Source organism: Pyrus communis, chromosome 3 (genome assembly GCF_041283825.1).
Source record: "Pyrus communis isolate YQ-2024b chromosome 3, ASM4128382v1, whole genome shotgun sequence".
Lineage (NCBI taxonomy): Eukaryota > Viridiplantae > Streptophyta > Magnoliopsida > Rosales > Rosaceae > Pyrus > Pyrus communis.
Window position 1 is genome coordinate 9138746 of NC_142567.1, and position 22077 is coordinate 9160822.

The window sequence follows — 22077 nt, forward strand, 5'->3', positions numbered from 1 at the left end:
AGGTTCGAAGGCAGGACCAAAAGGAACTTAAAAAGATGTAACGGCTAGTTTGTGAAGTAATAAAGCATATGATTCTAGTTTTCAAAGAACAGATGTAAGGCTAGGTTTAGAACTAGTGTAGGGCTGTGATTCATATATCTAGCTATCCATTTGAAGGACGTGTACTATCTGCAATACCTGCAGATAAGTAGGAAGGATGTTTTTAAAAAAATTACAATGAATGAAATCTTAGTGCTGCTGCCATGTTTTGCAGTCACTAAAATTCTCTGAAAAATTCTTGTTGTTTTTCCTTACCTTTTGTTCTCAATCATTCCCTAAATATCCAATTTCTAACATGGCCTCAGAGCCTGTTTTCAATCGCTAGTTGGGCGTTGTTGTGATTCAAGGGGAGATTTCAACCTAAAAAAAAAAAAAAAAAAAAAAAAAAAAATCCTGAAACCCAGTTTTCTGAATTTTTCGAAAACCTTCAAAACTCCTCAAAATCTCTCAAAGTCTCTTCCTTTCTTCTCAAAATGTCTATCAATGCCAATGGAGAAGTTAAAGCCCCAGTCTTTGGTGGAGAAAACTATGAGTTTTGGAGTATCAAAATGAAAACAATCTTCAAATCTCATGGTCTTTGGGAGTTAGTCGAGGAAGGGTATGAAACCTCTACTAAAAAAGATGCAAATGCTGAGAAGCTTCCTCTTGGCAAGGAAATCGTCTTGAATGAGAACATGATAAAGGATGTGAAAGCCTTGGGGATTATTCAGAACTCTATCACAGACCAAGTCTTTCCTAGAATAGCTCATGAAGAAACCTCAAAGGGAGCGTGGGACAAACTCAAAGAAAATATAGAGGAGATGTAAAGGTAAGAAAAGTTAAACTTCAAACTTTGAGAAGAGATTTTGAGTATGCTAGAATGAAAGAAGGAGAACCCTTGAATGATTATTTCAGTAGGCTGTTTGAACTAGTAAATCAGTTGAAAACCTATGGAGGATAACTTACTAATGCTAGAATAGTGCAGAAAATACTTATCAGTCTTACTAGAAAGTATGATAATATTGCCAATCTTATTGAGGAGACAAAAGATCATGATACACTAGGAATACAAGAAGTTGTAGCTTCAATCAAAGCTTGTGATCAAGGGTTAGATAGACATGCTGAAAATATGACTGAAAATGCCTTCCAAGGGTTGAACATTGGAGGCAAAAGCAACTACTCCAGTGGGCAATTCTCTGGAAATCAAAATTATAAAGGAAAAAATGAGTGGAAAGGAAAGAACAAGAAATGGGATAGTAGAGTCAGTGTAGTGCAGAAGCAAGGTGCAAGTAGTAATGGAAGAGAGACATCTAATACTGCTTGTAAAATCTGTGACAAACTACACTTTAGACCTTGTTGGTTCAAGCGAAAACCCAAGTGCACAAAGTGTAATAGATTTGGACATTGGGTGAAAAACTGCAATGCCAAAGGCAATCAACAGGTTAACTTTGCAAATCATGTGGAAGAAGCCAATGTGTTCTTTGCTCAGTGTAGAATGGCAACAATGGAGAAGGCTAGTACCATCTAGTATATTGATAGTGGATCCAGTAATCATATGACTACACAAGAGTCATCACTCATTGATATTGACACTTCTTTCAAAGGCAGAGTTAAAATGGGAAATGGAAACTTGGTTGATGCTGTTGGCAGAGGTATTCTAGTTATTGAAAGCAAGAAGGGAAAAAGATATATTAGAGAAATGATACTTGTACCAGGACTTGATGAGAATCTTCTCAGTATTGGGCAGATGATTGAACACAAGTATTTTCTCTTGTTTAGTGACTCTATGTTAGAAATCTATGATGATAGGTCACTGTCAAACCTGGTGGCTAGGGTATTGATGAAGGATAACAGAAGTTTTCCTTTTTTTTTAAACATATGGATTTAATTGCCATGAGGACAACTGTGATTGAAAATGCCTGGCTATGGCACAGAAGGCTAGGGCATCTCAACTACCAGAGTCTAAAAAACTTGAAGAACAAGGAACTAGTGTATGGATTACCTGAGATTGATGAAGTGATGGAAGTGTGTGAAGGCTGTGTAATGGGAAAGCAGCATAGGGAACCATTCCCTACAAGTCAAACCTGGAGAGCAACTGAACCACTAGAGCTGATTCACAATGATGTGTTGTGGCCCAATGAGGAATCCAACACTTAGAGGTAATAGGTACTTCTTGACCTTCATTGATGACAAAAGTAGAATGTGTTGGGTATACTTGTTGAGGCACCAATCTGATGTTTTCACTGTGTTCACAAAATTCAAACAAATGGTTGAGAGGCAAAGTGGTTAGGAAATCAAAAAGTTGAGAAGTGATAAAGGTGGGGAGTACACCTTACTTGAATTTGGTAAGTTTTGTGAAGATATAGGCCTTGAGAGGCAACTGACAGTAGCCTGCAGCCCCCAACAAAATGGAGTGACTGAGAGGAAGAACATGACCATAGTTGAGATGGCTAGGTCAATGCTTCATGAGAAAGGAATACCTTATCATTTCTGGGGAGAAGCAGTTAACACTGCAGTGTACCTATTAAATAATGTTCAACTAAAGCTGTGGAGAACTTGACACCATTTGAAGCCTACAGTGGGAGAAAACCCTCTGTGAAACACTTGAGATTGTTTGAATCAGTGTCCTATGTTCACACTCCTGCATAACTCAGACACAATTTGGAAGAAACAAGCAAGAAATATGTGTTTGTTGGTTATGGAAATTGTGAGAAGGGATATAGCTATTCAATGTCAACACTCAGAAAGTTATAATATCCAGGGATGTTGTATTTAATGAAAAAACTAAATGGAGTTGGGAAAATAGCACTGAAGTGCATCTCTCTGTGCCCCTTGATGAAAGTCACTCTAATTCAATAGAGTACCGAGATCAGGGATAATCTGATATGGCCCCTGAAATCCACACACCAACTTAATCTTCATCTTCATCTCCAACATCAACACCTTTAAGTTCAAGTGGAAATTCTCAGACCACAGACTCACTACAATCCACTCCAAGTTCAACTCCTATAAAACTGAAAAACTTGAATGAAATATATGCTTCCTGCAATTTTTGTATTGTAGAACTAGAAAATTTGGAGAAGCCAAATGTGATATGGCATGGCAAAAAGCAATGGAGGAAGAAATGTCGGTTATTGAAAAGAACTCAACCTGGGAGTTGGTTAACAGACCAAGTGACAAACTTGTCATTGGTGTTAAGTGGATATACAAGACCAAGCTCAATCTAGATGGATCTGTGTAAAGGAACAAGGCAAGGCTTGTTGCCAAAGGGTACTCACAACCTGGAGTTGATTTCAATGAAACCTTTGCTCCAGTGGCAAGGTTAGACACAATTAGAACCCTAATAGCCTTGGCAGCACAGAAGAATTGGAAGCTATTCCAATTGGATGTAAAATCAGCCTTTCTAAATGGTATGCTAGAATAAGAGGTTTATGTTAAACAGCCTGAGGGTTTTGAAGTCCAAAATGTAGAAGATAAGGTGTACATGTTAAAGAAGGCTCTATATGGGCTAAAGCAAGCACCTAATTGTATGGGGAAATAGACTCTTATTTCACCAAAAATGGGTTCCACAAAAGCTCCAGTGAAGCTACCTTGTATACCAAGAAACAAGGAAATTCTAATATTCTCATTGTATCTATGTAAGTTGATGATGTGGTATTCACAGGTAACAATGAAGAAATGCTCAATGACTTTAAGCATGATATGATGAATCATTAAGAGATGTCTGACTTGGGGTTGCTGCATCATTTTCTTGGTATTGGTGTTCTGCAAAATGACAATGGGATTTTCATTCACCAAATGAAGTATGCAAAGACCTTGTTAGAGAAATTTGGACTAAAGGACTGCAAATTTGTGTGCACACCTTTGGTTATGTTTGGGCCTAAATTTACACCATCGCCCCGAGTAATTGAGACCGTTGAGTAAGCATACTTCTACACCGTCGATTGACGAGTGAAGATAGTTTTGTTATTGTTGAGGGATAATATTATGATTTTTATCATAATAATTATCTTTCAATATGATTCTGTTTGGGCCCGATTTTGCACTATCGGCTCGTACAATCAAGGTCGTTGATGAACATAGCTCTCAAACGTTGGCTAACATAATTGTCAAGATGATTATTTTTGAAGGATATATTGTGGTTTTAATCATGATATTATCTTTTAATGGTGAAATATCTTGATATTTTTCTTGTACAAGATGAGATGTGAATTATATCTCCAACTTGAAAGTGAGCAATATAGTTCAATTTGATTTGGGGTTCCTGGAATTTAGACATGTGGAGGATTAGAGCATTAGAGTATTTTATCAAGAGTCCTAATACATTACTGCATTGTTGGCAAATGGATGTTGATTGGCATAGATATTAGTGCAAGATGAGGATGCCAAATTGGAGTTGGTTAGCCACGTGTGCTTGGCTGCATAAAAAAAAAATTTGATGACCACCACGTATGTTTAGATTTGGTTAGCCATGCATGGTTACGACTGAAAGTTTGATTAGAGTTGTTGGATGAATGATTATCATGCATACATGTGGTATTTGATAGAAGGTTATTATGCATGGATAAGGGTTATGATGGTGGAATAAAAAGTACCGCCAGATATTCTTGGAATTATGCCGATAATCTAGTCAAAACAAGATTGGATCAAGTTGCAAATGACAGCAAGTTTTGATTGATAAGACGTGGGGATAGCAACCAATAAAGACTCAGAGTCACAGTGCAATTGGGATTGGTTTTCGCGACTTGGGCATGCAGATCTCTATAAATACCAAGCGGCAGGCATCATTCTAGCTCTCTTCAATTCAACACACAAATTGCCCTGAGCAAACCTCTTAAACATCTTGAGATTTTTTTTATTTTCTTTTTTCTACCAACACACCTTCAGTTTGGATAAACAACACTATGAAGGCAACCGCCAAATATCTTTTGTTTGGATAAACAGCACTGTTGCCGTAAAATCAGCCGATCGAGGAGCACCTTCAGCTTGGATAAACAACACTACATCGAGGCCGACTGGTTATCTATCTAAGTCTCGGTCAAGAAGGATTTTCGAATCCTTATTGGCAGAGGTCATCTCATTAACCTTCTCGGCGAAGTGAGGTGTTACAAGTTACTACATTCGGCACATTGATTGCCGAGTGGTTTTATGATTGGATACTCACAAATGAGTTTCAGAGTTCAGCATTCTGATGGCCAAACCACATTTACCATTAAGACATACACTTCTTTTGAGTACTTGTGTCCTTATAGTTTGGAGTCGGTTCGACGTGCTTATACTTTTACGAATATAATCACAGTGACTGAACCTGGTGCCGATGAGTCATAAACTTCGCAGAACTAGCAGCCTTGTCTTCAGGCTCTAAAACCCGAAGGCTGAGACGTGTTCCTTCCTCGACTGCGGTCGCAAGATCAAGAAGTCAGCAATGCGCTCAATGCAACATCAACAAATTTTACTTATCGGTCGACGAGTTGGCACACCCTGTATTAACTGAAGGATGTAGTTAGCTCATTAGTTACTCGACCTGCGCGGCATGTAGGCTTTGTAATTTTTAGGGTCAACAGGTTGCAAATGCAAAGTTAAGTCAAGATGATGGAACTGAATTTGTGGATCAAAGCCTATACAGAAGCATTGTGGGGAGTCTACTTTACTTAACAGCAACAAGGCCTGACATTATGTATGATGCAAGTCCTCTCTAGATTCATGCATTACCCTAACAAGACTCATTTGGGAACTGCAAAGAGGGTTCTGAGATATGTGCAAGGCACAATTGATTATGGGATTCACTATGAGAAAGGGCAATCCTCAATTCTAATTGGGTTATGCGATAGTGATTGGGGATGCAGTGAAGATGACTCAAAAAGCACCTCAGGATATGCATTCTCTTTTGGGTCTGGTGTCTTCTCATGGGCTTCTGTCAAGCAACAAACTGTTGCATTATCCACAGCAGAAGCCGAGTCTGTAGCTGCTGCAGAAGCAACCTTTCAAGGCATCTAACTTAGGTTTGTGTTGAAAGATTTTGGTGAGATACAATTAGAAGCTACTCCACTGATGTGTGACAACACATCAGCAATTGCATGACCAGAAATCCTATATTTCATCACAAAACAAGACACAAAAGAAAGTATCACTTCATCAGAGATAATTTGTAGCAAAATATGATTCAGCTACTATACTGCAAAACTGAAGATCAAGTGGCGGATGTTTTCACCAAGCCACTGCCTAAAGAAAGATTTACCTACCTCAAAAGGTTGCTAGGAGTCAAGTCTAGAAATAGCTTAAAGGGGAGTATTGAAATGTAAGCTATATCGCAGACTTGAAGGTTCGAAGGCAGGACCAAAAGGAACTTTAAAAGCTGTAACGGCTAGTTTATGAAGGAATGAAGCATAGGATTCTAGTTTTCAAAGAACAGATGTAAGGCTAGGATTAGAACTAGTGTAGGGCTGTGATTCATATATCCAACTGTCCATTTGAATGACGTGTACTATTTACAATAACTGCAGATAAGTAGGAATGATGCTTTTGAAAAAATTACAATGAATGAAATCCTAGTGCTGCTGCCATGTTTTGCAGTCGCTGAAATTCTCTGAAAAATTATTTTTGTTCTTCCTTACCTTTTGTTCTCAATCATTCCCTAAATATCCAATTTATAACATCCGCCAACTTCCCCGCCGACCCCAACTCCTTCGGCGGTGATCCCCCCCACCGTTGCCTCTCCGGCCAAAACTCCGGTAAGCGCTCCTAAGAAAAGTCATGTCGATGCTTCGCCAGTTGCCGAGGGTCTTGAGATTGCAGCAAGCCCATCATTACCAGTGGGCATTCCTTCGAGTTCTGCAACACTGGTAGGATCCTTAGGAATGTTCCCATCAAGCAATAGCCCACCGAGTCAAGTGCCAGCAAGTCTGTCACCGGATAGTGCTGCCCAAGGTCCATCAAGTGATGAATCGTCTGCTTTAGGTTTGAATGCGGTTCGAGTTGTTTTTGAGCGGGATGTTTGTATGGGTTGCTTTAGCTCTCTATATCAATACACTTCATTTCCATATATATATATATATATATATATATATATATAATTTTATTAATTAGGACTTAATTTTTTTTTTTTTATATGCCCTGTATTGATTACTTATTGGTGTACTTTCTATCATTTTCTATTGAATGATAAATATTCGTTTATTATTAGTATTTATTTACTCCTTAATTTTTATTTTTATTTTTGTCGAAAAGATGGAAATTTATTAAAGCCGAATGACAAGGTTTGCATCAGCTGTAAGAATACTATAAAACATCACCCGCGGGAACAAACCCGAACTTAACAAAATCAAAATGCTAAAGAATCAATATCAAACACCACCCCTTCTAATATTGCATCCCGTTCCATTTGTCTATTAATCATGTCTCGCCCCAACCTCGACATCCCCAAATACTAGGGTAGGCACGTGTTGGCCGATACCCGAGGGTAACAAAGCCATTAAAAACATGCATACAAGTGAAATATATGCAAATTAGAACGATTATACCAAAATAGAAACATGTTCATAGCATACAACTAACTAAGAATAATATGAAGGAATTAATGGGAAAAGACACGAATAAAGGAATGATACATATGTTGAGAAGACCCGAGGATACCTATGCTGTAAAACCCTAACGCCAGGATCATGTGCCTCGATCCTAACTCCTGAGGGGGCACAAAACAAGAAAATGTGAGTGGACCAAAGTTTATAACAGTACTAATAATAAGAAAACCATTTTATTTATGAACATAATAACCCCCTGTTTTAAAAAACCCTAGCATGCCATGAAAAACATTTGTGAAACATCGTAAACCATATCGCATTGTACTCAACTAGGGATGTCATAGTCGCCCAAAGGCCAGTACCTGTCCATCACCCGAAGATGAAGCTAAATAACATGTCCATCACCCGAAGGTGAAGCTGTATAAAATAGCATACATCCACACCAACACTAGCCGCGGCTAGTGAAGCTGGGGGTATAATATACATATATCATAACTCACTCTTCCATCATTTGTGTCCTATGGCCATAGACATAACTAGAAAAAATACCCGCGCGATGCTGCGGGGCTTGAGTGCATCATCTTCAACTGCATTGTACAATTAACAGGACGAAATGAAACGTTTTGATTCCCTAATATATAGAAGAAACAGAAGCAACATATAATTCACAGGCATGTTGGCCTTGTAGTCAAGGTGACAAAATATATATCTTATAGGTTAGGTACATGTGTGAGTACTTGACAAAAAACATAAAGACTGTTTTGTTCTGAGTGCGACTAATGGCACTTTGTCGGCTGGTTCAATTTTGGGAACAACCAAATTGTGGAATTCTCTAGCAATTCTGGCAAAATTGGTTGGCTCTGTTTGGTCGCTGCGAGGTTTTTTGCTGTGAGTCAAGGTGCAAATTTAAAAGGTTACAGATGAATGCAAGAGTGACAAAAGAATGCGAAAGAATGGTGTGAAGCTTTTTCATGAGCAGCAAAACATATTATACGCCTAAGAGAACCATGGTTTGTAAGATTTACACATGAGATCATTAAGCAAGAAGAGAACTTTACCTGTCAGATTTCTCTGTTTGATCAGGAAACAACGATGTCCTTGAAGTCTTTGTGGATGTAGCTGGTTGGGGTTGTTGATGTAGTTGCTGGGAAGGTGTAAATGGGTTGGGGATTGCTTTAGTCAAAATTTGTTTTCCTGCTGTCGGAATAGGTGTTTGTGGTGTGACTAAGGCAATTGTTGGGCTCGAGTGCGGTTCATCTTGTATCAGTCCATGAACGACGAAGTCTGTTTTCCCAAAGTCACTGTTTTGGTTTCCAAAAGAGAGCTGAAATTGTTTTGTCTGGCCAACCAAATTTTTCAGAGTTGGCGAAACTGTGAAAGGATCCTTATATCCATCCTCTATCACCAGAGTGTGGCAAGAAACACGAAGTATTTTTTCAGCGTGTCTTCCTATCATGAGGAAGTTGTGTTGATTTGTATTATCTTCCACAATAAGATCTATTTTGAACCTAGGTAAGATGAGAATATATGGTTGTTAGGCAAACATTACTGCTAATAATGTAGGGTATGCATGTATAAAATCCGAACCATTGTAATGTAGGGTATGCATATATAAAATCGAAGGAAAGACACAAATTATTAAGAAATAATTTACTTCACGTCAACATATTAAGCAAAATGAAAAGTATATTTTTGAAAGTTTGAAGTATCATTTATGTATTATCATTATGGTTGTTGTATAAACTTGTTAGTTTATTGTTTAAAGGTGGGAAAAATTGTATAGGTTCACACTACCGTAACACATTATAGAGGGGACATTTACAATGATGCTAATAATATACCTCCAAGGGTGAAATAGTAGTAACAACGTAATGATTGAGGAGACGACTCTTATTTGTCATAATTGCAAGATAATAAAAAAGGACTGGCCCAACTTAATATAACCATTAGATATAAAATAGGCGTAAAAGCATATTACTATGGTTTGGATAATCTGTTTATGAAATCATGTTCATTGCACTCAAACGATCCAGAGTTGTTTTTAACAACTTTATGGCAGGACGGGCAAGATTTGTACCACCAACCCCTAGTCAAATCAAATCTAACAATAGTTGCTAGGCATACGAAACTTGCATTCTGTTATGGAAACACAGGGTTTTCAACTCATTAAAGATATTACTCACCATTTTGCAAACATAGAGTATCAACAAATAGAGAAACAAAGCAAGATATTGTCAAGTTAGATGTAGCATTAAAATTCTATTTTTAAAAGAGGTGGTTTTGGTGAATAGGTTGGTGATGACAAACTAACCTTGTGTAATGCAGGATCAAGCAGTAGTAACTGGTCAATTGTTTTTGACTCAGCATTAGCATCGACTGCACGCCCTGTATACATTTCAACTGAGGTGGGTAGGATTTGAACAGGTGATCTAAGATGTTTAAACCTGTTTTATGCATGTTTAGGGTGAGAAAGATTAATCGAAGAAATATATACGCAAAAGTTATTAAAGAAGGGTTGTCAATTTACTTGTGTTTGTATTTGGAGAGTTGCGGAATCTCCGGATTGAAAACACAAACGGTTGATCCTGTGCTTCCGAGAACAGGTTTTCCTATAAATAAAACATAAAGATCAACAAATTGAAACTTTAAATAGTTAGATAAAATATGGTAGGGCATAACCTTGGTATTGTTTGACCTTGAGGCTTGTTAAAGCCACAAATACGGGTGGCAAAAGCGATTGTATTTCACTGTTCTCAAAATTTGTTGCAGTCTCTCCCCATAAGGTGATTCTCACCAATTCGTCTCTGTAAGTAATACAAATGATGATGGTTTTGTATACGTTATAAATACGGTTCCATGTAAATAACATTCAGAGTTTAACGTATACAGAAATTACCTAATATTTTGCAGGTTAAGATTTCTCTTTTTTGCAACTCATGTGTTTTGGATAGTGACCTCTTCAGTTGGCTGTACAGCTGTTAGGCAACCAAACACATCTACATATAATATTAAGCGGTCGGAATGAGTGCACACCGAAGCCACAAAAAAAAAGAAATTAAATTATCATGTTAGATGTTAGAGCAACTTTTGAAACTAAATTTGTTACTTGTAGGCTCATCATCGTTATTGATTCGTTGGTGAAGTTGATCAAGTTCAATTAAATTGAACCGATGCATTGGGTGCTCTTGACTTGTTTTGTGAATAGGAACGATTGTGGTATTCCTATTCAATTCAATTATGGCAGCATGAGGGATAACCTTGCCTGATCTCCTGTTGTGTATGACACGAAATTTGTTTATTTCGTATGCATTGCTGACACTTAGATGATCCAAAAAAAATTGGATGTCTGGAGCGTTCATGGTTCCGTGAACCGCATCTCCCTTTCAGAAGAAGAAATTCAAAATCAGACATAACACTAAATGAGTGGTATAACATTTTAATGTATGTAATTTAAAAATAAGGAAAACAATAAGTATAGTGTAGTTGTGGCTACTTAGATAACATTTTAGATTATATGTTTGTTGTATTAAGAATATGGTGTGCACATTCTAGATACGAAAGAATGCTAGCATTGAACGGTAAGTAAAAAGGTGTAAAAGTCTTACATCTTTATCAACAAAGACACAATCAAGACTTGTAGGTTGAGGATTATCTCAGATGCTCTTTGTGGTCCACATTTTGCATACCCTGATTTGGAGTTTGTTTGCCGGCTGGTATGGCGTCAGAAAACGAATTGGCTGCTGCTCCATTAATTGAATAAAGTGATTTATCAAACAAATGCTGCAGTCACGTTTACAAAAATAAAGTAAAGGATAAAATAACGACGTAAACTTATACCTTCATGTAAATGTTTTAAAACATCTTTATAAACTATGGTTTTTGTATAACCGTAGGGCATGTCGCTATCGTCAGCAACTAAAGTTGGAATTTAAAAACAAATTCTCTCAATTTCTCCATGAGATCACATAACGAAATAAACAATCTGTTTATGAGAACGGCTTGTTCACCAAGAATTCGAAAACATGAATATAACAACTGTTTTAAAAGTTTATGCCTAGCAAAGAAGCATGAGAACGGCTTGTTCACCAAGAATTCCAAAACATGAATATAACAACTGTTTTAAAAGTTTATGCCTAGCAAAGAAGCATGAGTCTAAGGATGTTATTTAGAACAACAAAAATAAAAAATATATAAGGAAAGAAACATAATCCCAGATCGATTAGGATATTGCTGGGAAAAAACTTTAATCCGCGAGATAGAAGTGTAACAAAGAGGTCCAAAAAAGTGTAATGCCAATAGTTTATTCTTAAAACGGTAAAAAGGTTAATTGTTTACATAATTGGTATCATGACCGAACAAAAAAAGTTTACAGAGTCTTTATCTTATCTAACAACTGTTCCATCTTTATTCAGTGAAAGCCCAAAAAGCCGTTACGGTGGAGGAAAGCAAGAGCAAAAAAATTCAAATCTTCTTGCACTAACCAAACGTGTAGATACCACCAAAAAACCTTTTAAACAAAAGCTAAACTGTTTCATCCAACGGAACTTGTTCTTTTGGTGAATTACTACGATTTCAAGTGTATTTTAGAAATAAAAATGTGTTTAGCTTGTAGATCTTAAAATAACATTGTCAAAATTTTTTAAAACTCAAATATAGAAGCGGTGAGTTTTTTGGAAATAACTTAGATTTGTTCGGAGAGCGTAGTTATTAACAACACTTATTAATGTACTTTGGGAGGGATGAGAGGGTTGACTCTTAGGAAAACCTAACGAAAACACCAACCACACCAAGCAAAGTAACTAATGTTTGAAGAATGGTTTGGAAGATTGAAAACGCGACAAAGAAAGAAAGCAATTGACAAAAAAAAACATATAAAATGGCCAACAACATTTGACTAAGAATTAGGAACACTCGGTTAAAGCAAAATCACAGATGACACCAATGCACCTTTGAACAATAATAGAATGGTTGAGACTAAGTTAAAACCAACAAAAACAAAGAAACCAATGAACTTGTGAAGTATCAAAAGATCACAGAGATAACGAAGAATGAAAACAAAGCAGGTAGCAAACAAATGACATAAGCTGATAAAACCAAACAATCGACTGAAACATGATAAATCTGCATTAACTCAACCAGAAAGCACGAGGAAACAATGTATCTTAGTTTAGGTGACATACCAAAGCCTTGATTCAGATGCAATAGGTGCGGATCCCTAGATGAAAGGCAGCAAGAAGAGTAGATCACAACGTTGCAATAACACCTTGATCTAAACTACAACAAATCAATGAGATTGAGAGTTAGAATTCGAAGCGCAAACAAATGGATACAGGAAAAGTAACTCAATTTGCGACAGTGCAATGGACTCTAACTGGGACAGTTCAATGGACTTAATGTACGACAAATTTACATTTAACGAAAGAAAAGTTGCTAACAATGGGAATGCATCTTCTGTCACCATATTAATTTAAAGGCCTAAAGTAAGGATGAGGTATCGTAATCGGTTTTGAATTAGTACAGGGGTTAGAGTGTGAGAACGTTGGTTTTAGAAGGAATAGGCTAAATAGAGCAAATAATGGTTCACGACCTAGCATGCATACCACATTACACTTCATGTACGGCCTAAAATAATAGAAAATATCAAAAATTGTCGAAAACAAACACTAATTTTTTAGAGCCTGAACTGATACAAATTAGAAACACCTCAATTCGCTTGCCTTCATTATTCACTTTATATCTTAAGAATAATGACTAAATAGTTTTAAATATTAAACATTCCACAATCAAAAAGATTAAACACTTGAATCAGTACTAATAGTCATTTCAGCCAAATTCATGATTGCAAGATCCTTAATATAGTATGTCTTGACAACAGATTCAATGATCATATTATATGCATGGACGTAAAAAAAAAGATGCATATATAGTTATATACACATCTATGCATGCATACCTATATAGGCATGTACATACACACACAGATGCATACATACACATGTACATACACATGTATATATGCATACATATACATATAGCTATGCAGATGCCTATACATATATTTGGACATATACTTAGGTATATATTGATAAATATACTATTTTGGCTAAACCGAAGTTGAGCAGACATAATACAAATAAGGAAATTATGGATTTTAGAACAACAAATAAATTTTGGCCAGCATCTGTCCAGAATAAATTAAAATACAGAACATGCATGAGGAATTATATTTTACATTCTCTCACTTGATATGATATTCAAAGGAAAAATAATTTTGATAGGAGTGCGAAAATTTTTAGAAAAGATAAAAAAAAGATTGGATCTTAAATAACATTGATTAGTCTAAATTAATACCTTCCACTATATGAGAAAAATTAGATTGTTTCTCCATTTCTTAAAGACAGAAACCTCACTCTAACATTGTACAAAACAGTGCACTCAACAGCCTAATCTCCCCAACACCCAAACTAAACAGCCTATAAACATCCATTACAATTTTAAAGAAAACAAAGGGTAAATCTCAGAAGGGTTTAACTGACGACCAGTCATTTATGCTTGATAATGTTCTGAATTATCAGCTGGATAAAGCAGTTAAAATGTGTTTTGGAATCAGTCGTCTGACATCATGTTTATCGACGCTGTTGGGATCAAAATTTTGGATGTTGTGGTCAAAATTTTGTGCCCGCCTAAGGATATTTGAGGCTAAAAAGTTAACTCTACTCATTTTAGCTTCTAAGTTATTTTATTTTTCGGTCTTCAAATTTAGACTAAATATTTAACATTCCATAGTGTAGTCTCAACTTCAACTTCACCGTGAGAGCTTGTATACTGGATTTACTTCTTTAGCCTTTTGTATGCAATTTATATTACACGACTCAAAGTACAACTGAAATAGAACACAAATGGCCCATAGAAAAAAAAAATGCGAAATATTTACTAATCCCTATTCACATTTTTAGTGAAAGAACTCAAATTTCAGAGATACAAAACAGAGAAGCTTGTATAAATCATTTATAAAGGTTACCTCTTTTTGGTTGAAAAACTGAAGGGTGATGCCAATTCTTCTTCTGCTTGCACCTCCTTATGGAACTTTACCTTGTACGTGAACCTGAAATTAGCACCCAGTCAGTACCTTTGGCAAGCTCATGTGGGTATTACAACATGTATGGGAAGATTATTGCAACTCTAATAAAAGAAGAAGCATTCATTTGAGGATGTCGATGTGTCATGCAGTGTAGGCAGCCATTGCAAGATGTAATTAAAAATAGAAAGTGTTGAGGACTCGTTCAAGTAGCTAATTTTGTAACCACAACTGTTCAAAGGAAAAAATAAGCAGAAGGTCTGTTTCCATATGAAACTGAAGAAACAGAGACATGAGAAAACTCGAACCAGCACACAACTGAGCTAAATTCAACTACATGGTTCAGTTTCATCAACCGAATTTCATAAAACCATCTACCAGACCAACATCCGTTTTCACTTCATTCAATGGTTAAAGAAAATTTTGGCCAACTCATGTTGAAAAGGAAAAGAATGAATGGCTGATTAGAAAAATGGATAATTCATAACTAATTAAATCTAAATGCTTCTAATTCAGCATCAATTCAACAATAACTTCTTCTGGTTTCAAGAACTCATCTCTTACATAAGAGGAATATAAACCGCATCTGTAATTACCCAAATGAGGAAAAATTAATACAACCAAATCAATGTTTATTTTCTTCCTGTTCCATCGTTTTCTCGGCAACCAAACAGTTTGTGGAAGGAAAAGGATTGAACCCAATAAGCAAAATCAAAACTTTTTTTCTGCCAATTCATTCTCTTCACCCAGAAGAAGAAGATTAAACTGACATGAGATAAACAGACAGCATTTTGTGGATTCTTTAAACAATACCAATTACAATGTTATCTACTCACACCACACCACACTGAAGAGGTTCAATTGATTCCAAAGAGAAATTAGAAACCAACAAACTGGGAAAATGGAGGAAACAAACATCTGCTAAAATTTGAATTTATCATGTCCCTAAAAGCCAAGTCCTCCCACTCAACAGGCAATCTCCATCGTCAAAACTGTTTTCTAAATTCATGAAAACATGAAAATACAAAGTTCCTAAAAACCTACTTAGCAGTTAACAAAACACACAAAAAGCGCTGTTTGAGCAGGTAAGTCGTCAAGCACAGATTATTTCACTACCTTTTAACAATACACCAGTAAGCTTATCACACTAAAAACTGATATTAGCAAATACAATGATGAATGATGTGAAACTGAAGATGTAATGAAAGCTTATATTAAGTAAGAATGAAAAGCCGTATTTCTATAACTTGAAAACAAAATTTAAGTGAATGGCCCTGTAACTAAGGTTATTGAACATGATTAACTATCCGCAACCCTCAACCTTGTAACCTGAATCAAATTGGTTTCACACATACCAATAGAAAATCAAATTGATTATGACATACTTCCAAAAGTATATAAACGATATAATATAGGTTAGAATCGTTGGATATTAATCTACAGTGAAGGAAGCTGTTAAACATATATGCTTAGGTAAATGATTTTCAGGCACCCTTATTTTTTCTTGCCACTGGACTGAACAAAAAAAATGAGAATGAAGGGCTAAATCACTTCCAGTTAGTCTTCTTATTAGGTTGTGACCAATCTACAGTACATGTAACATCATATTTGAAATCGAATTAACAGATTTGAATCCTATTTGGATCACCAAATCTTATTTATTGATTCAGAATCGATTAACATCATATTTGGATAGATCAAAGTTAATTTTTAAAACCTAGAAAATATTAAAATATAATGAATGAGTAACCTCATTCTTATTATATTTTTCGATTTTAATTAAACTACCACTACAGAAAACCATAAGTAATATAAAGATCAAAGGATATGTTATATTAAGTCATACTATATCAAGTTGGACTGAATTAGCCTTGATTTATATAGATCCATTTATAATGGGATTATCAAATTGAGATCCTAGCAATTGCATATTCTTTATTCATGGTACTATAAAAATGGGTATATACTAAGTTGGAATCACTACAGCAACAAAACAAAAAAAAAAAAAAAAAAAAAAAAAACAGAGAATGCATCATTTTCTCATATTTTCGAATCAATTCTAAACCCTAAAATCGTTACGGCTAGACCTTTTATTCACACCTCAGTTGTTGCTGTATCCCTACATCTATGAATCCAATTTCATTCAGGAAACAATGCAGAGGATAAAATTGAAAAAGAAGTATGTACCCATGATTAGTTGTCTCGTTTATTCTTTACAAACTAATCACATATTTAAAATCTAAGTACAAAAGCTTTGCAAAGGTAATTAAAAAAATGGTGTATAACTAATTAGGCTTTTGAACATGTAATCAGTGTGCAGAATTGTATACCTAAAGATGGCAATGCAGTGTATTATTCCTCCCAGAATCAGGGTTCCTGAAATTTCCAAAGAAAGTAAATCCGTTAGGAAATCCGAGAAATTGGAGGACCAAATATCATTAAATTTGAGTTAAATGAGGTAACATACAACATATGGCAATTGACAACCAAATCTAATCGTTCAACCTAATGCTTTTAATCCAAAATCCAACCAAATCTAATCGTTCAACCTAATGCTTTTAATCCAAAATCTAATGGTTGAAATCCAACCAAACCTAATCCTTAAACCTATTCAAATTAAAACCATATGGCAATTGGCAAATTGGCAGATCAGAGTTGAGTGGAAAATGGTTGACTTGACTAATAAGTGAGTGATGAGTTTAAAACCCATCACATTTTCTCACATGCATTCTCCTTGGTCTTGGGATGGCGCAAAAACAAAACCACCACCCCACCACCTCCACCTCCACCTCCACACCCACCTCTACACTCACACAGAGTCGCTAATACAACCCAACCCAACCCAACCCATGTGGCAAACACACATTTCAGACTCCCAGTTTATTCACTCATAACTGCATAATTCAAATTAACAATGTGAAACCAAAGATGGTTACATCCTTGGCCTTCACAAATTTTGGTTAGAACTATAACGTTGTTTCAATTTTTAAAATTTGATAACAGCAAGCAACAGAGCATATAGTATTAAGATCGAAAAAGCATTCCAGAAACCGTGGGAAAACTGTAAAAGCTAAAAAAACTGTGATGGTGGAACAGATTAAATTTGTGAGAGTGCAACAAACAAAGGGTATATCACAGAAGGGTTTAACTGACGACCAGTCATTTAGACTTGATAATGTTCTGAATTATCAGCCGGATAAAGCTGTTAAGATGTATTTTGGAATCAGTCCTCTCACAGCATGTTCATCCACGTTGATCATTTTTAACTGCCTTTTATTTAGAATTATGTGTCAGTGTAGTTTTGATGGCACAAATTTTTTTTACATTACACCAACTTAGGATGTAACAATCACACATTCTACTGCTATCGTGCTCATACATAGTCAAAGGATGGCATAATTAGATAGCTACATATAATCCCGATGTGCACAAAAAAATGTAAGAACAGTAATTAAACCAGTGTTAAATAATATACCTCAGAAGTCAAAGGGGCAAGTTTTCCGGCTAACGATCCAACTTTCTGAGCAAACAAAGCAAATCAATTAGCACTAACTCACAAAACAGCAATGAAAATAATAGCTCAGATACAGTGGCAAAATTTTATTACCACTAATCACACATCGGTGAAACAGAGATCCTAGCAAAGCTACACCAAATTAGTAATACACTATAGCCATTAGTTCTAGGTTCTGTAAGTATTATCAGTACAATGGTGTACATTTATGTAATGAGTGTGTTTATTATGTGGCATTCATGCTTAACTGACAGATGATACAACATTCATAGTAAATGATATGTTTTGAAATAAAACATTAGAACATTTCTAATCACGGCATATGTGATGTAGGTTCACTGCATCAATATGCCTAATATATTGTAATTTTATGCTGTTCTCTATGTGCGGGCTCAAAATATCAGAATGAGGATGCTAAGAGGAGAATGATAAGGCTGGAGCAGTGTGATTCTAAGCATTACATTAAGAAGCCCAAGGTATTTCGATTGCCATAAGGACCCTTCTTTTCTCTTTTCATGCTAGCTGGGGTTGGTAGGTTTTCACCCCATAGCTGCATTTGGAAGTGATGTAATTATGGAGCAAGAGTTATGTGTATAATTTAATCACTGTCATAAGGAATATTAAGGATCCATCTAGGTTTTGCTATGATGTGTAGGTTTCGTGTTGCATGTCTCCATCTTTAGATGTTAATTATTTGTTTATACATGGTGTTAGGTGGTTTAAGACCACACACGCTTATAATCTCTTTTGATACCATGTTAGAATGATAACGTCCAGCTAAAAAACAGTAACAATCATAGGTTGACAGTTGATCGTTTGAACTTATGTGCAAGCTTTTTTACTTTACAGATTTGTAGTTCGTGCTCTTAACAGTTGCCAATGTATTTGGCAGTTTTTAAACATGGACTAAATCTCCGTGTTTGAAATCTCACAATTTACCTGATTGGAGCCTAAGCTTTACAACTATGTTATCTTTTCTTTGTTTGTGTAGTCTCATGCCTAAAAAACCCAACAAATGCAGTAGGGCTGCTAATACAACAAATTTTGATAACCACAATCAAGGCAACAACAAAAAAACAAAAAGCAAAAATTCAATGCTTTAAGTAGAAAAAGTTAAGTGTGGTTGTCAAACCCATTCATAAAGATGTAGTCAAGTATGCATAATCAATCATTGTTGTATCAACAAAAAATTAGAAGGAAAAAAAATTCTAATGACTGAAATAGATGATTGTGAAAGGCTTAGCATATACCTGCTGCTAGGAAATCAAGATTCGAGCGGATGAGACTCTGTTTCTGAAAAAAGTGCACATACTTAAGCTGCAAGGATACATCATATAGCAAAAAAATAGAAGTAAAAAGAGTTTGTATTGAAACATAGTAAAGAGATTTGTATTAGAAATTATTTTGTATAAAGAAAATTTAAAATGGACAGACATATACCTCACTAATGGTCTGTTTTGTGGCTCCTGTGTGAATGGATGGTTTGATCTGTATGGTTGTGTTGGATCTACATGCATATCAAGAATCAAATAAAAAATGCATATCAGAAATATATAAGAAACCAAGAAATGAAATAACAACCTAGCAACATATGGATATTCGAATGATGTGAAATGGAAAAGGAACCTGAAGTTGATTTGTTGAGAAGCAAGCAGTAGGAAAGTATAAAGAAACACAAAAATGAAAACAGTGCAACCCCTTTGGTTATAAAGACAGAAATATCACCGTAACAGTGAACTAAACAGTGAGCTAAACAGCCTACAGACCCTAATTTAAAAACAATAAACTTAAAAAGGAGTCTTAATTTTGTTTACTCATAAGCTTTTTTTTGGTTTATTGGTTCATACTTTTTTAGATCCTCATTGCTTTTTTCTTGTATATGTTCATGGCTTCGAAATTTTAATTGATACCTCTGTACATATGTTCAACAGAATCAACAACCACATAATTATTTATGGTGATATTTTTCTTTCTGCACGAACAATTGCGGTTTTCTGCTTTTATCTCTGCTGTTTGACTTACTAAGCAGGTGTTGCTATTGTTTGTTTGCAGACTCCGGAGAAAGTTTGCAATAAAAATTTAAGGACTTGAGACATACAATGAGAATGTCAGTGACTTGCTGAATGCATAATCTGTTGGTAATTTAAAGCTTCTGGATGATCCAGAGGTATTGCCTTTCTAAAATTACTATATTAAATGGAGCACCACAAATAAATGTACATTATGGTTATTAGGACATTGGATTAGGTTGTAGGATAAGTTTGGACATCCAGCTAACCTATCGGTGAACTAAACAACCTACAAATGACTAAGAGGAAACCCTAATAGTTAGCTAACCAATATAAAATATCTATGAGATCATTAATGATAGAAAAAATATCTATTACAATTTTAATAAATGCAATGGCAAAGTAAACAGTGAACAACAATTTAAAACAATAAACTGAAATAGAATTAACCCTAAGGTGACCTAAACAATCTACAAAGATCTATGATAAGTTTGATGAAGGAATACAAAATCTGTAACAATTGCTGAACAGAAAAATGATGAATCATACAAAAATTTATCAAGAAACAAATAAATTAAATCAGGGCAAGGCCCTAATTACAAAAATTGAAGCCTAATCCTAGCACTAACCGAAAAAATTATTAAAATGCATTGCAATTTGAATGAAAGAACCAAATATCAATGGCAATTTTAACAAAGCAAATGGCAAATTAGACACTAAACAATTAAGGAAATACAGTGCATTACCTTTTGAATCAAGGGAGAAAGCTGAAAACTCACCGACTTTGTTCATTCCTCTGTCTAAAATCGCAGAAAATCCTATAGACCCTGGCACCAAACCCGTAGCTCCCATCTCTCTCCAATCTGTCAGTCTCTCTGTTCCATCCTCACCACTCCATCTGTCCCCTTCCTCTCCTGTCGGCACAGCGACACCCACCTGTTTCCGAGTGAAAAATCGGAGCCATGGTCTTCTCTCTCCAATTAATGGGCTTTGTGGAAGCTTTGGGTTCGGGCTGGGGTTTTTTGGGTTTGGGTGGATGGGCTTTGCGGGTTTGGGCTGTGGCTGCGTTCGTTTCGATTGGTTTCGGTATGGGGTGAGTCACCGACAACGCCCGACCTGCAAGCTGCAGAATGGCAGAGAGAATAGAAGGGGTGGAAGAGTGGTGCGTGAGAGAAAAGGAGCGAGGGAAGATTGGTGGCTTGCAAAACCATGGATGGGAGCAAAGACGATGGGAGAGAATGAGGGGTGGGATGACCGAAGCAAGGGTAGGGGTGGCCCGATGTTTAGTTTTGATTTTGTCGGGAACGGGTGTGCAGATAGTGGATGGGAGGAAAGACAATGGGAGAGAATGATGGGTAGGATGACCGAAGCAAGGGTAGGGTGCCCCAATGTTTGGTTTTGATTTTGTCGGGAACGGGTGCGCAGAGAGACTCTATTTTTCTGGTTTGTTTGCTGTGGGTGGAAATCGGAGTTACAGCATGATTGGCAGTTTTGTAAATAAAGAGACAATCCATTTAAAGTAGCCGAGTGGCAGTGTTGCAAATAAACTGAAATGTGGTCCAAAACACTGTTCATATGAATAGTGCAATTTCCCCTCCTACTTTAGACTAAAGTAATACCCGTGGTGTGCGGATATGCTATATGATAAGTTATAACCCACTAAAGAAGTACTAAAAGCATGTTTCAAAAACTCATAATAAATCTCGAAGTTCAAATGCTCAATCTCGTCTCATAAATCCAATGCAATCATATTCATAAATCCAAGATATATCACATTCACAAATCATAAAATAAATCATACTTAAAAGCCATATAAAATCATATACTCAAATCCAACAATATATAACTCATATTCGAAAACCGTAATATAAGTCATATTCGAAATTCATAGAAATTTATATAAGCAAATCCAATAATTCATAACCGTTATTAAACGTA

The 22077-nt window shown here is 35.9% G+C and overlaps 3 protein-coding genes across 16 annotated transcripts; 1 reads left to right on the plus strand and 2 right to left on the minus strand.

Annotated features, from left to right (window-relative positions):
• Nucleotides 1-512: 512 nt before the first annotated feature.
• Nucleotides 513-1546, plus strand: LOC148697876 (uncharacterized). The gene is made up of 2 exons (XM_088690320.1): nt 513-841; nt 994-1546. Exons 1-2 carry the CDS (start codon nt 513-515, stop codon nt 1544-1546), a joined length of 882 nt encoding a protein of 293 aa, XP_088546446.1.
• Nucleotides 1547-8144: 6598 nt separating this feature from the next.
• LOC148697877 (uncharacterized) lies at nt 8145-10452 on the minus strand. The gene is made up of 5 exons (XM_088690906.1): nt 10435-10452; nt 10218-10342; nt 10066-10147; nt 8597-9046; nt 8145-8424 (listed from the first exon to the last, which is right to left on the minus strand). The coding sequence occupies exons 4-5, from the start codon at nt 8992-8994 to the stop codon at nt 8256-8258; spliced, it is 567 nt and encodes a 188-aa protein (XP_088547032.1). The 5' UTR covers nt 8995-9046; nt 10066-10147; nt 10218-10342; nt 10435-10452; the 3' UTR covers nt 8145-8255.
• Nucleotides 10453-12717: 2265 nt separating this feature from the next.
• LOC137741105 (uncharacterized) lies at nt 12718-21610 on the minus strand. Of its 14 annotated transcripts, none has more exons than XM_088690903.1 (9): nt 20919-21610; nt 19576-19637; nt 19381-19423; nt 19070-19129; nt 18224-18262; nt 18092-18136; nt 16947-16992; nt 14560-14643; nt 12718-12812 (listed from the first exon to the last, which is right to left on the minus strand). In XM_088690903.1, the coding sequence occupies exons 1-6, from the start codon at nt 20989-20991 to the stop codon at nt 18093-18095; spliced, it is 321 nt and encodes a 106-aa protein (XP_088547029.1). In that variant the 5' UTR covers nt 20992-21610; the 3' UTR covers nt 12718-12812; nt 14560-14643; nt 16947-16992; nt 18092. The 14 variants fall into 14 exon arrangements, 5 of the variants coding, with proteins under 5 accessions (XP_088547029.1, XP_088547028.1, XP_088547027.1 ...); XM_088690902.1 differs by having other exon boundaries at nt 12718-12807; nt 20886-21610; XM_088690901.1 differs by having other exon boundaries at nt 20886-21610.
• Between the last annotated feature and the right edge of the window lie 467 nt (nt 21611-22077).

Excerpts from the sequence above, each read along its gene's own strand:
- LOC148697877 (XM_088690906.1), bottom strand. The coding sequence starts at position 8,994 with ATGATAGGAAGACACGCTGAAAAAATACTTCGTGTTTCTTGCCACACT. Across the intron at positions 8,425-8,596 it reads CAAACAGAGAAATCTGACAG|CAAAAAACCTCGCAGCGACC; the intron begins GTAAAGTTCTCT and ends CTTGACTCACAG.
- LOC137741105 (XM_088690902.1), bottom strand. The coding sequence starts at position 20,991 with ATGGGAGCTACGGGTTTGGTGCCAGGGTCTATAGGATTTTCTGCGATT. Across the intron at positions 19,638-20,885 it reads TTTCTCCCTTGATTCAAAAG|ATCCAACACAACCATACAGA; the intron begins GTAATGCACTGT and ends ATATGCATGTAG. Across the intron at positions 19,424-19,575 it reads AGCCACAAAACAGACCATTA|AAACAGAGTCTCATCCGCTC; the intron begins GTGAGGTATATG and ends CACTTTTTTCAG.
- LOC148697876 (XM_088690320.1), top strand. The coding sequence starts at position 513 with ATGTCTATCAATGCCAATGGAGAAGTTAAAGCCCCAGTCTTTGGTGGA. Across the intron at positions 842-993 it reads AAAGAAAATATAGAGGAGAT|AATAGTGCAGAAAATACTTA; the intron begins GTAAAGGTAAGA and ends TACTAATGCTAG.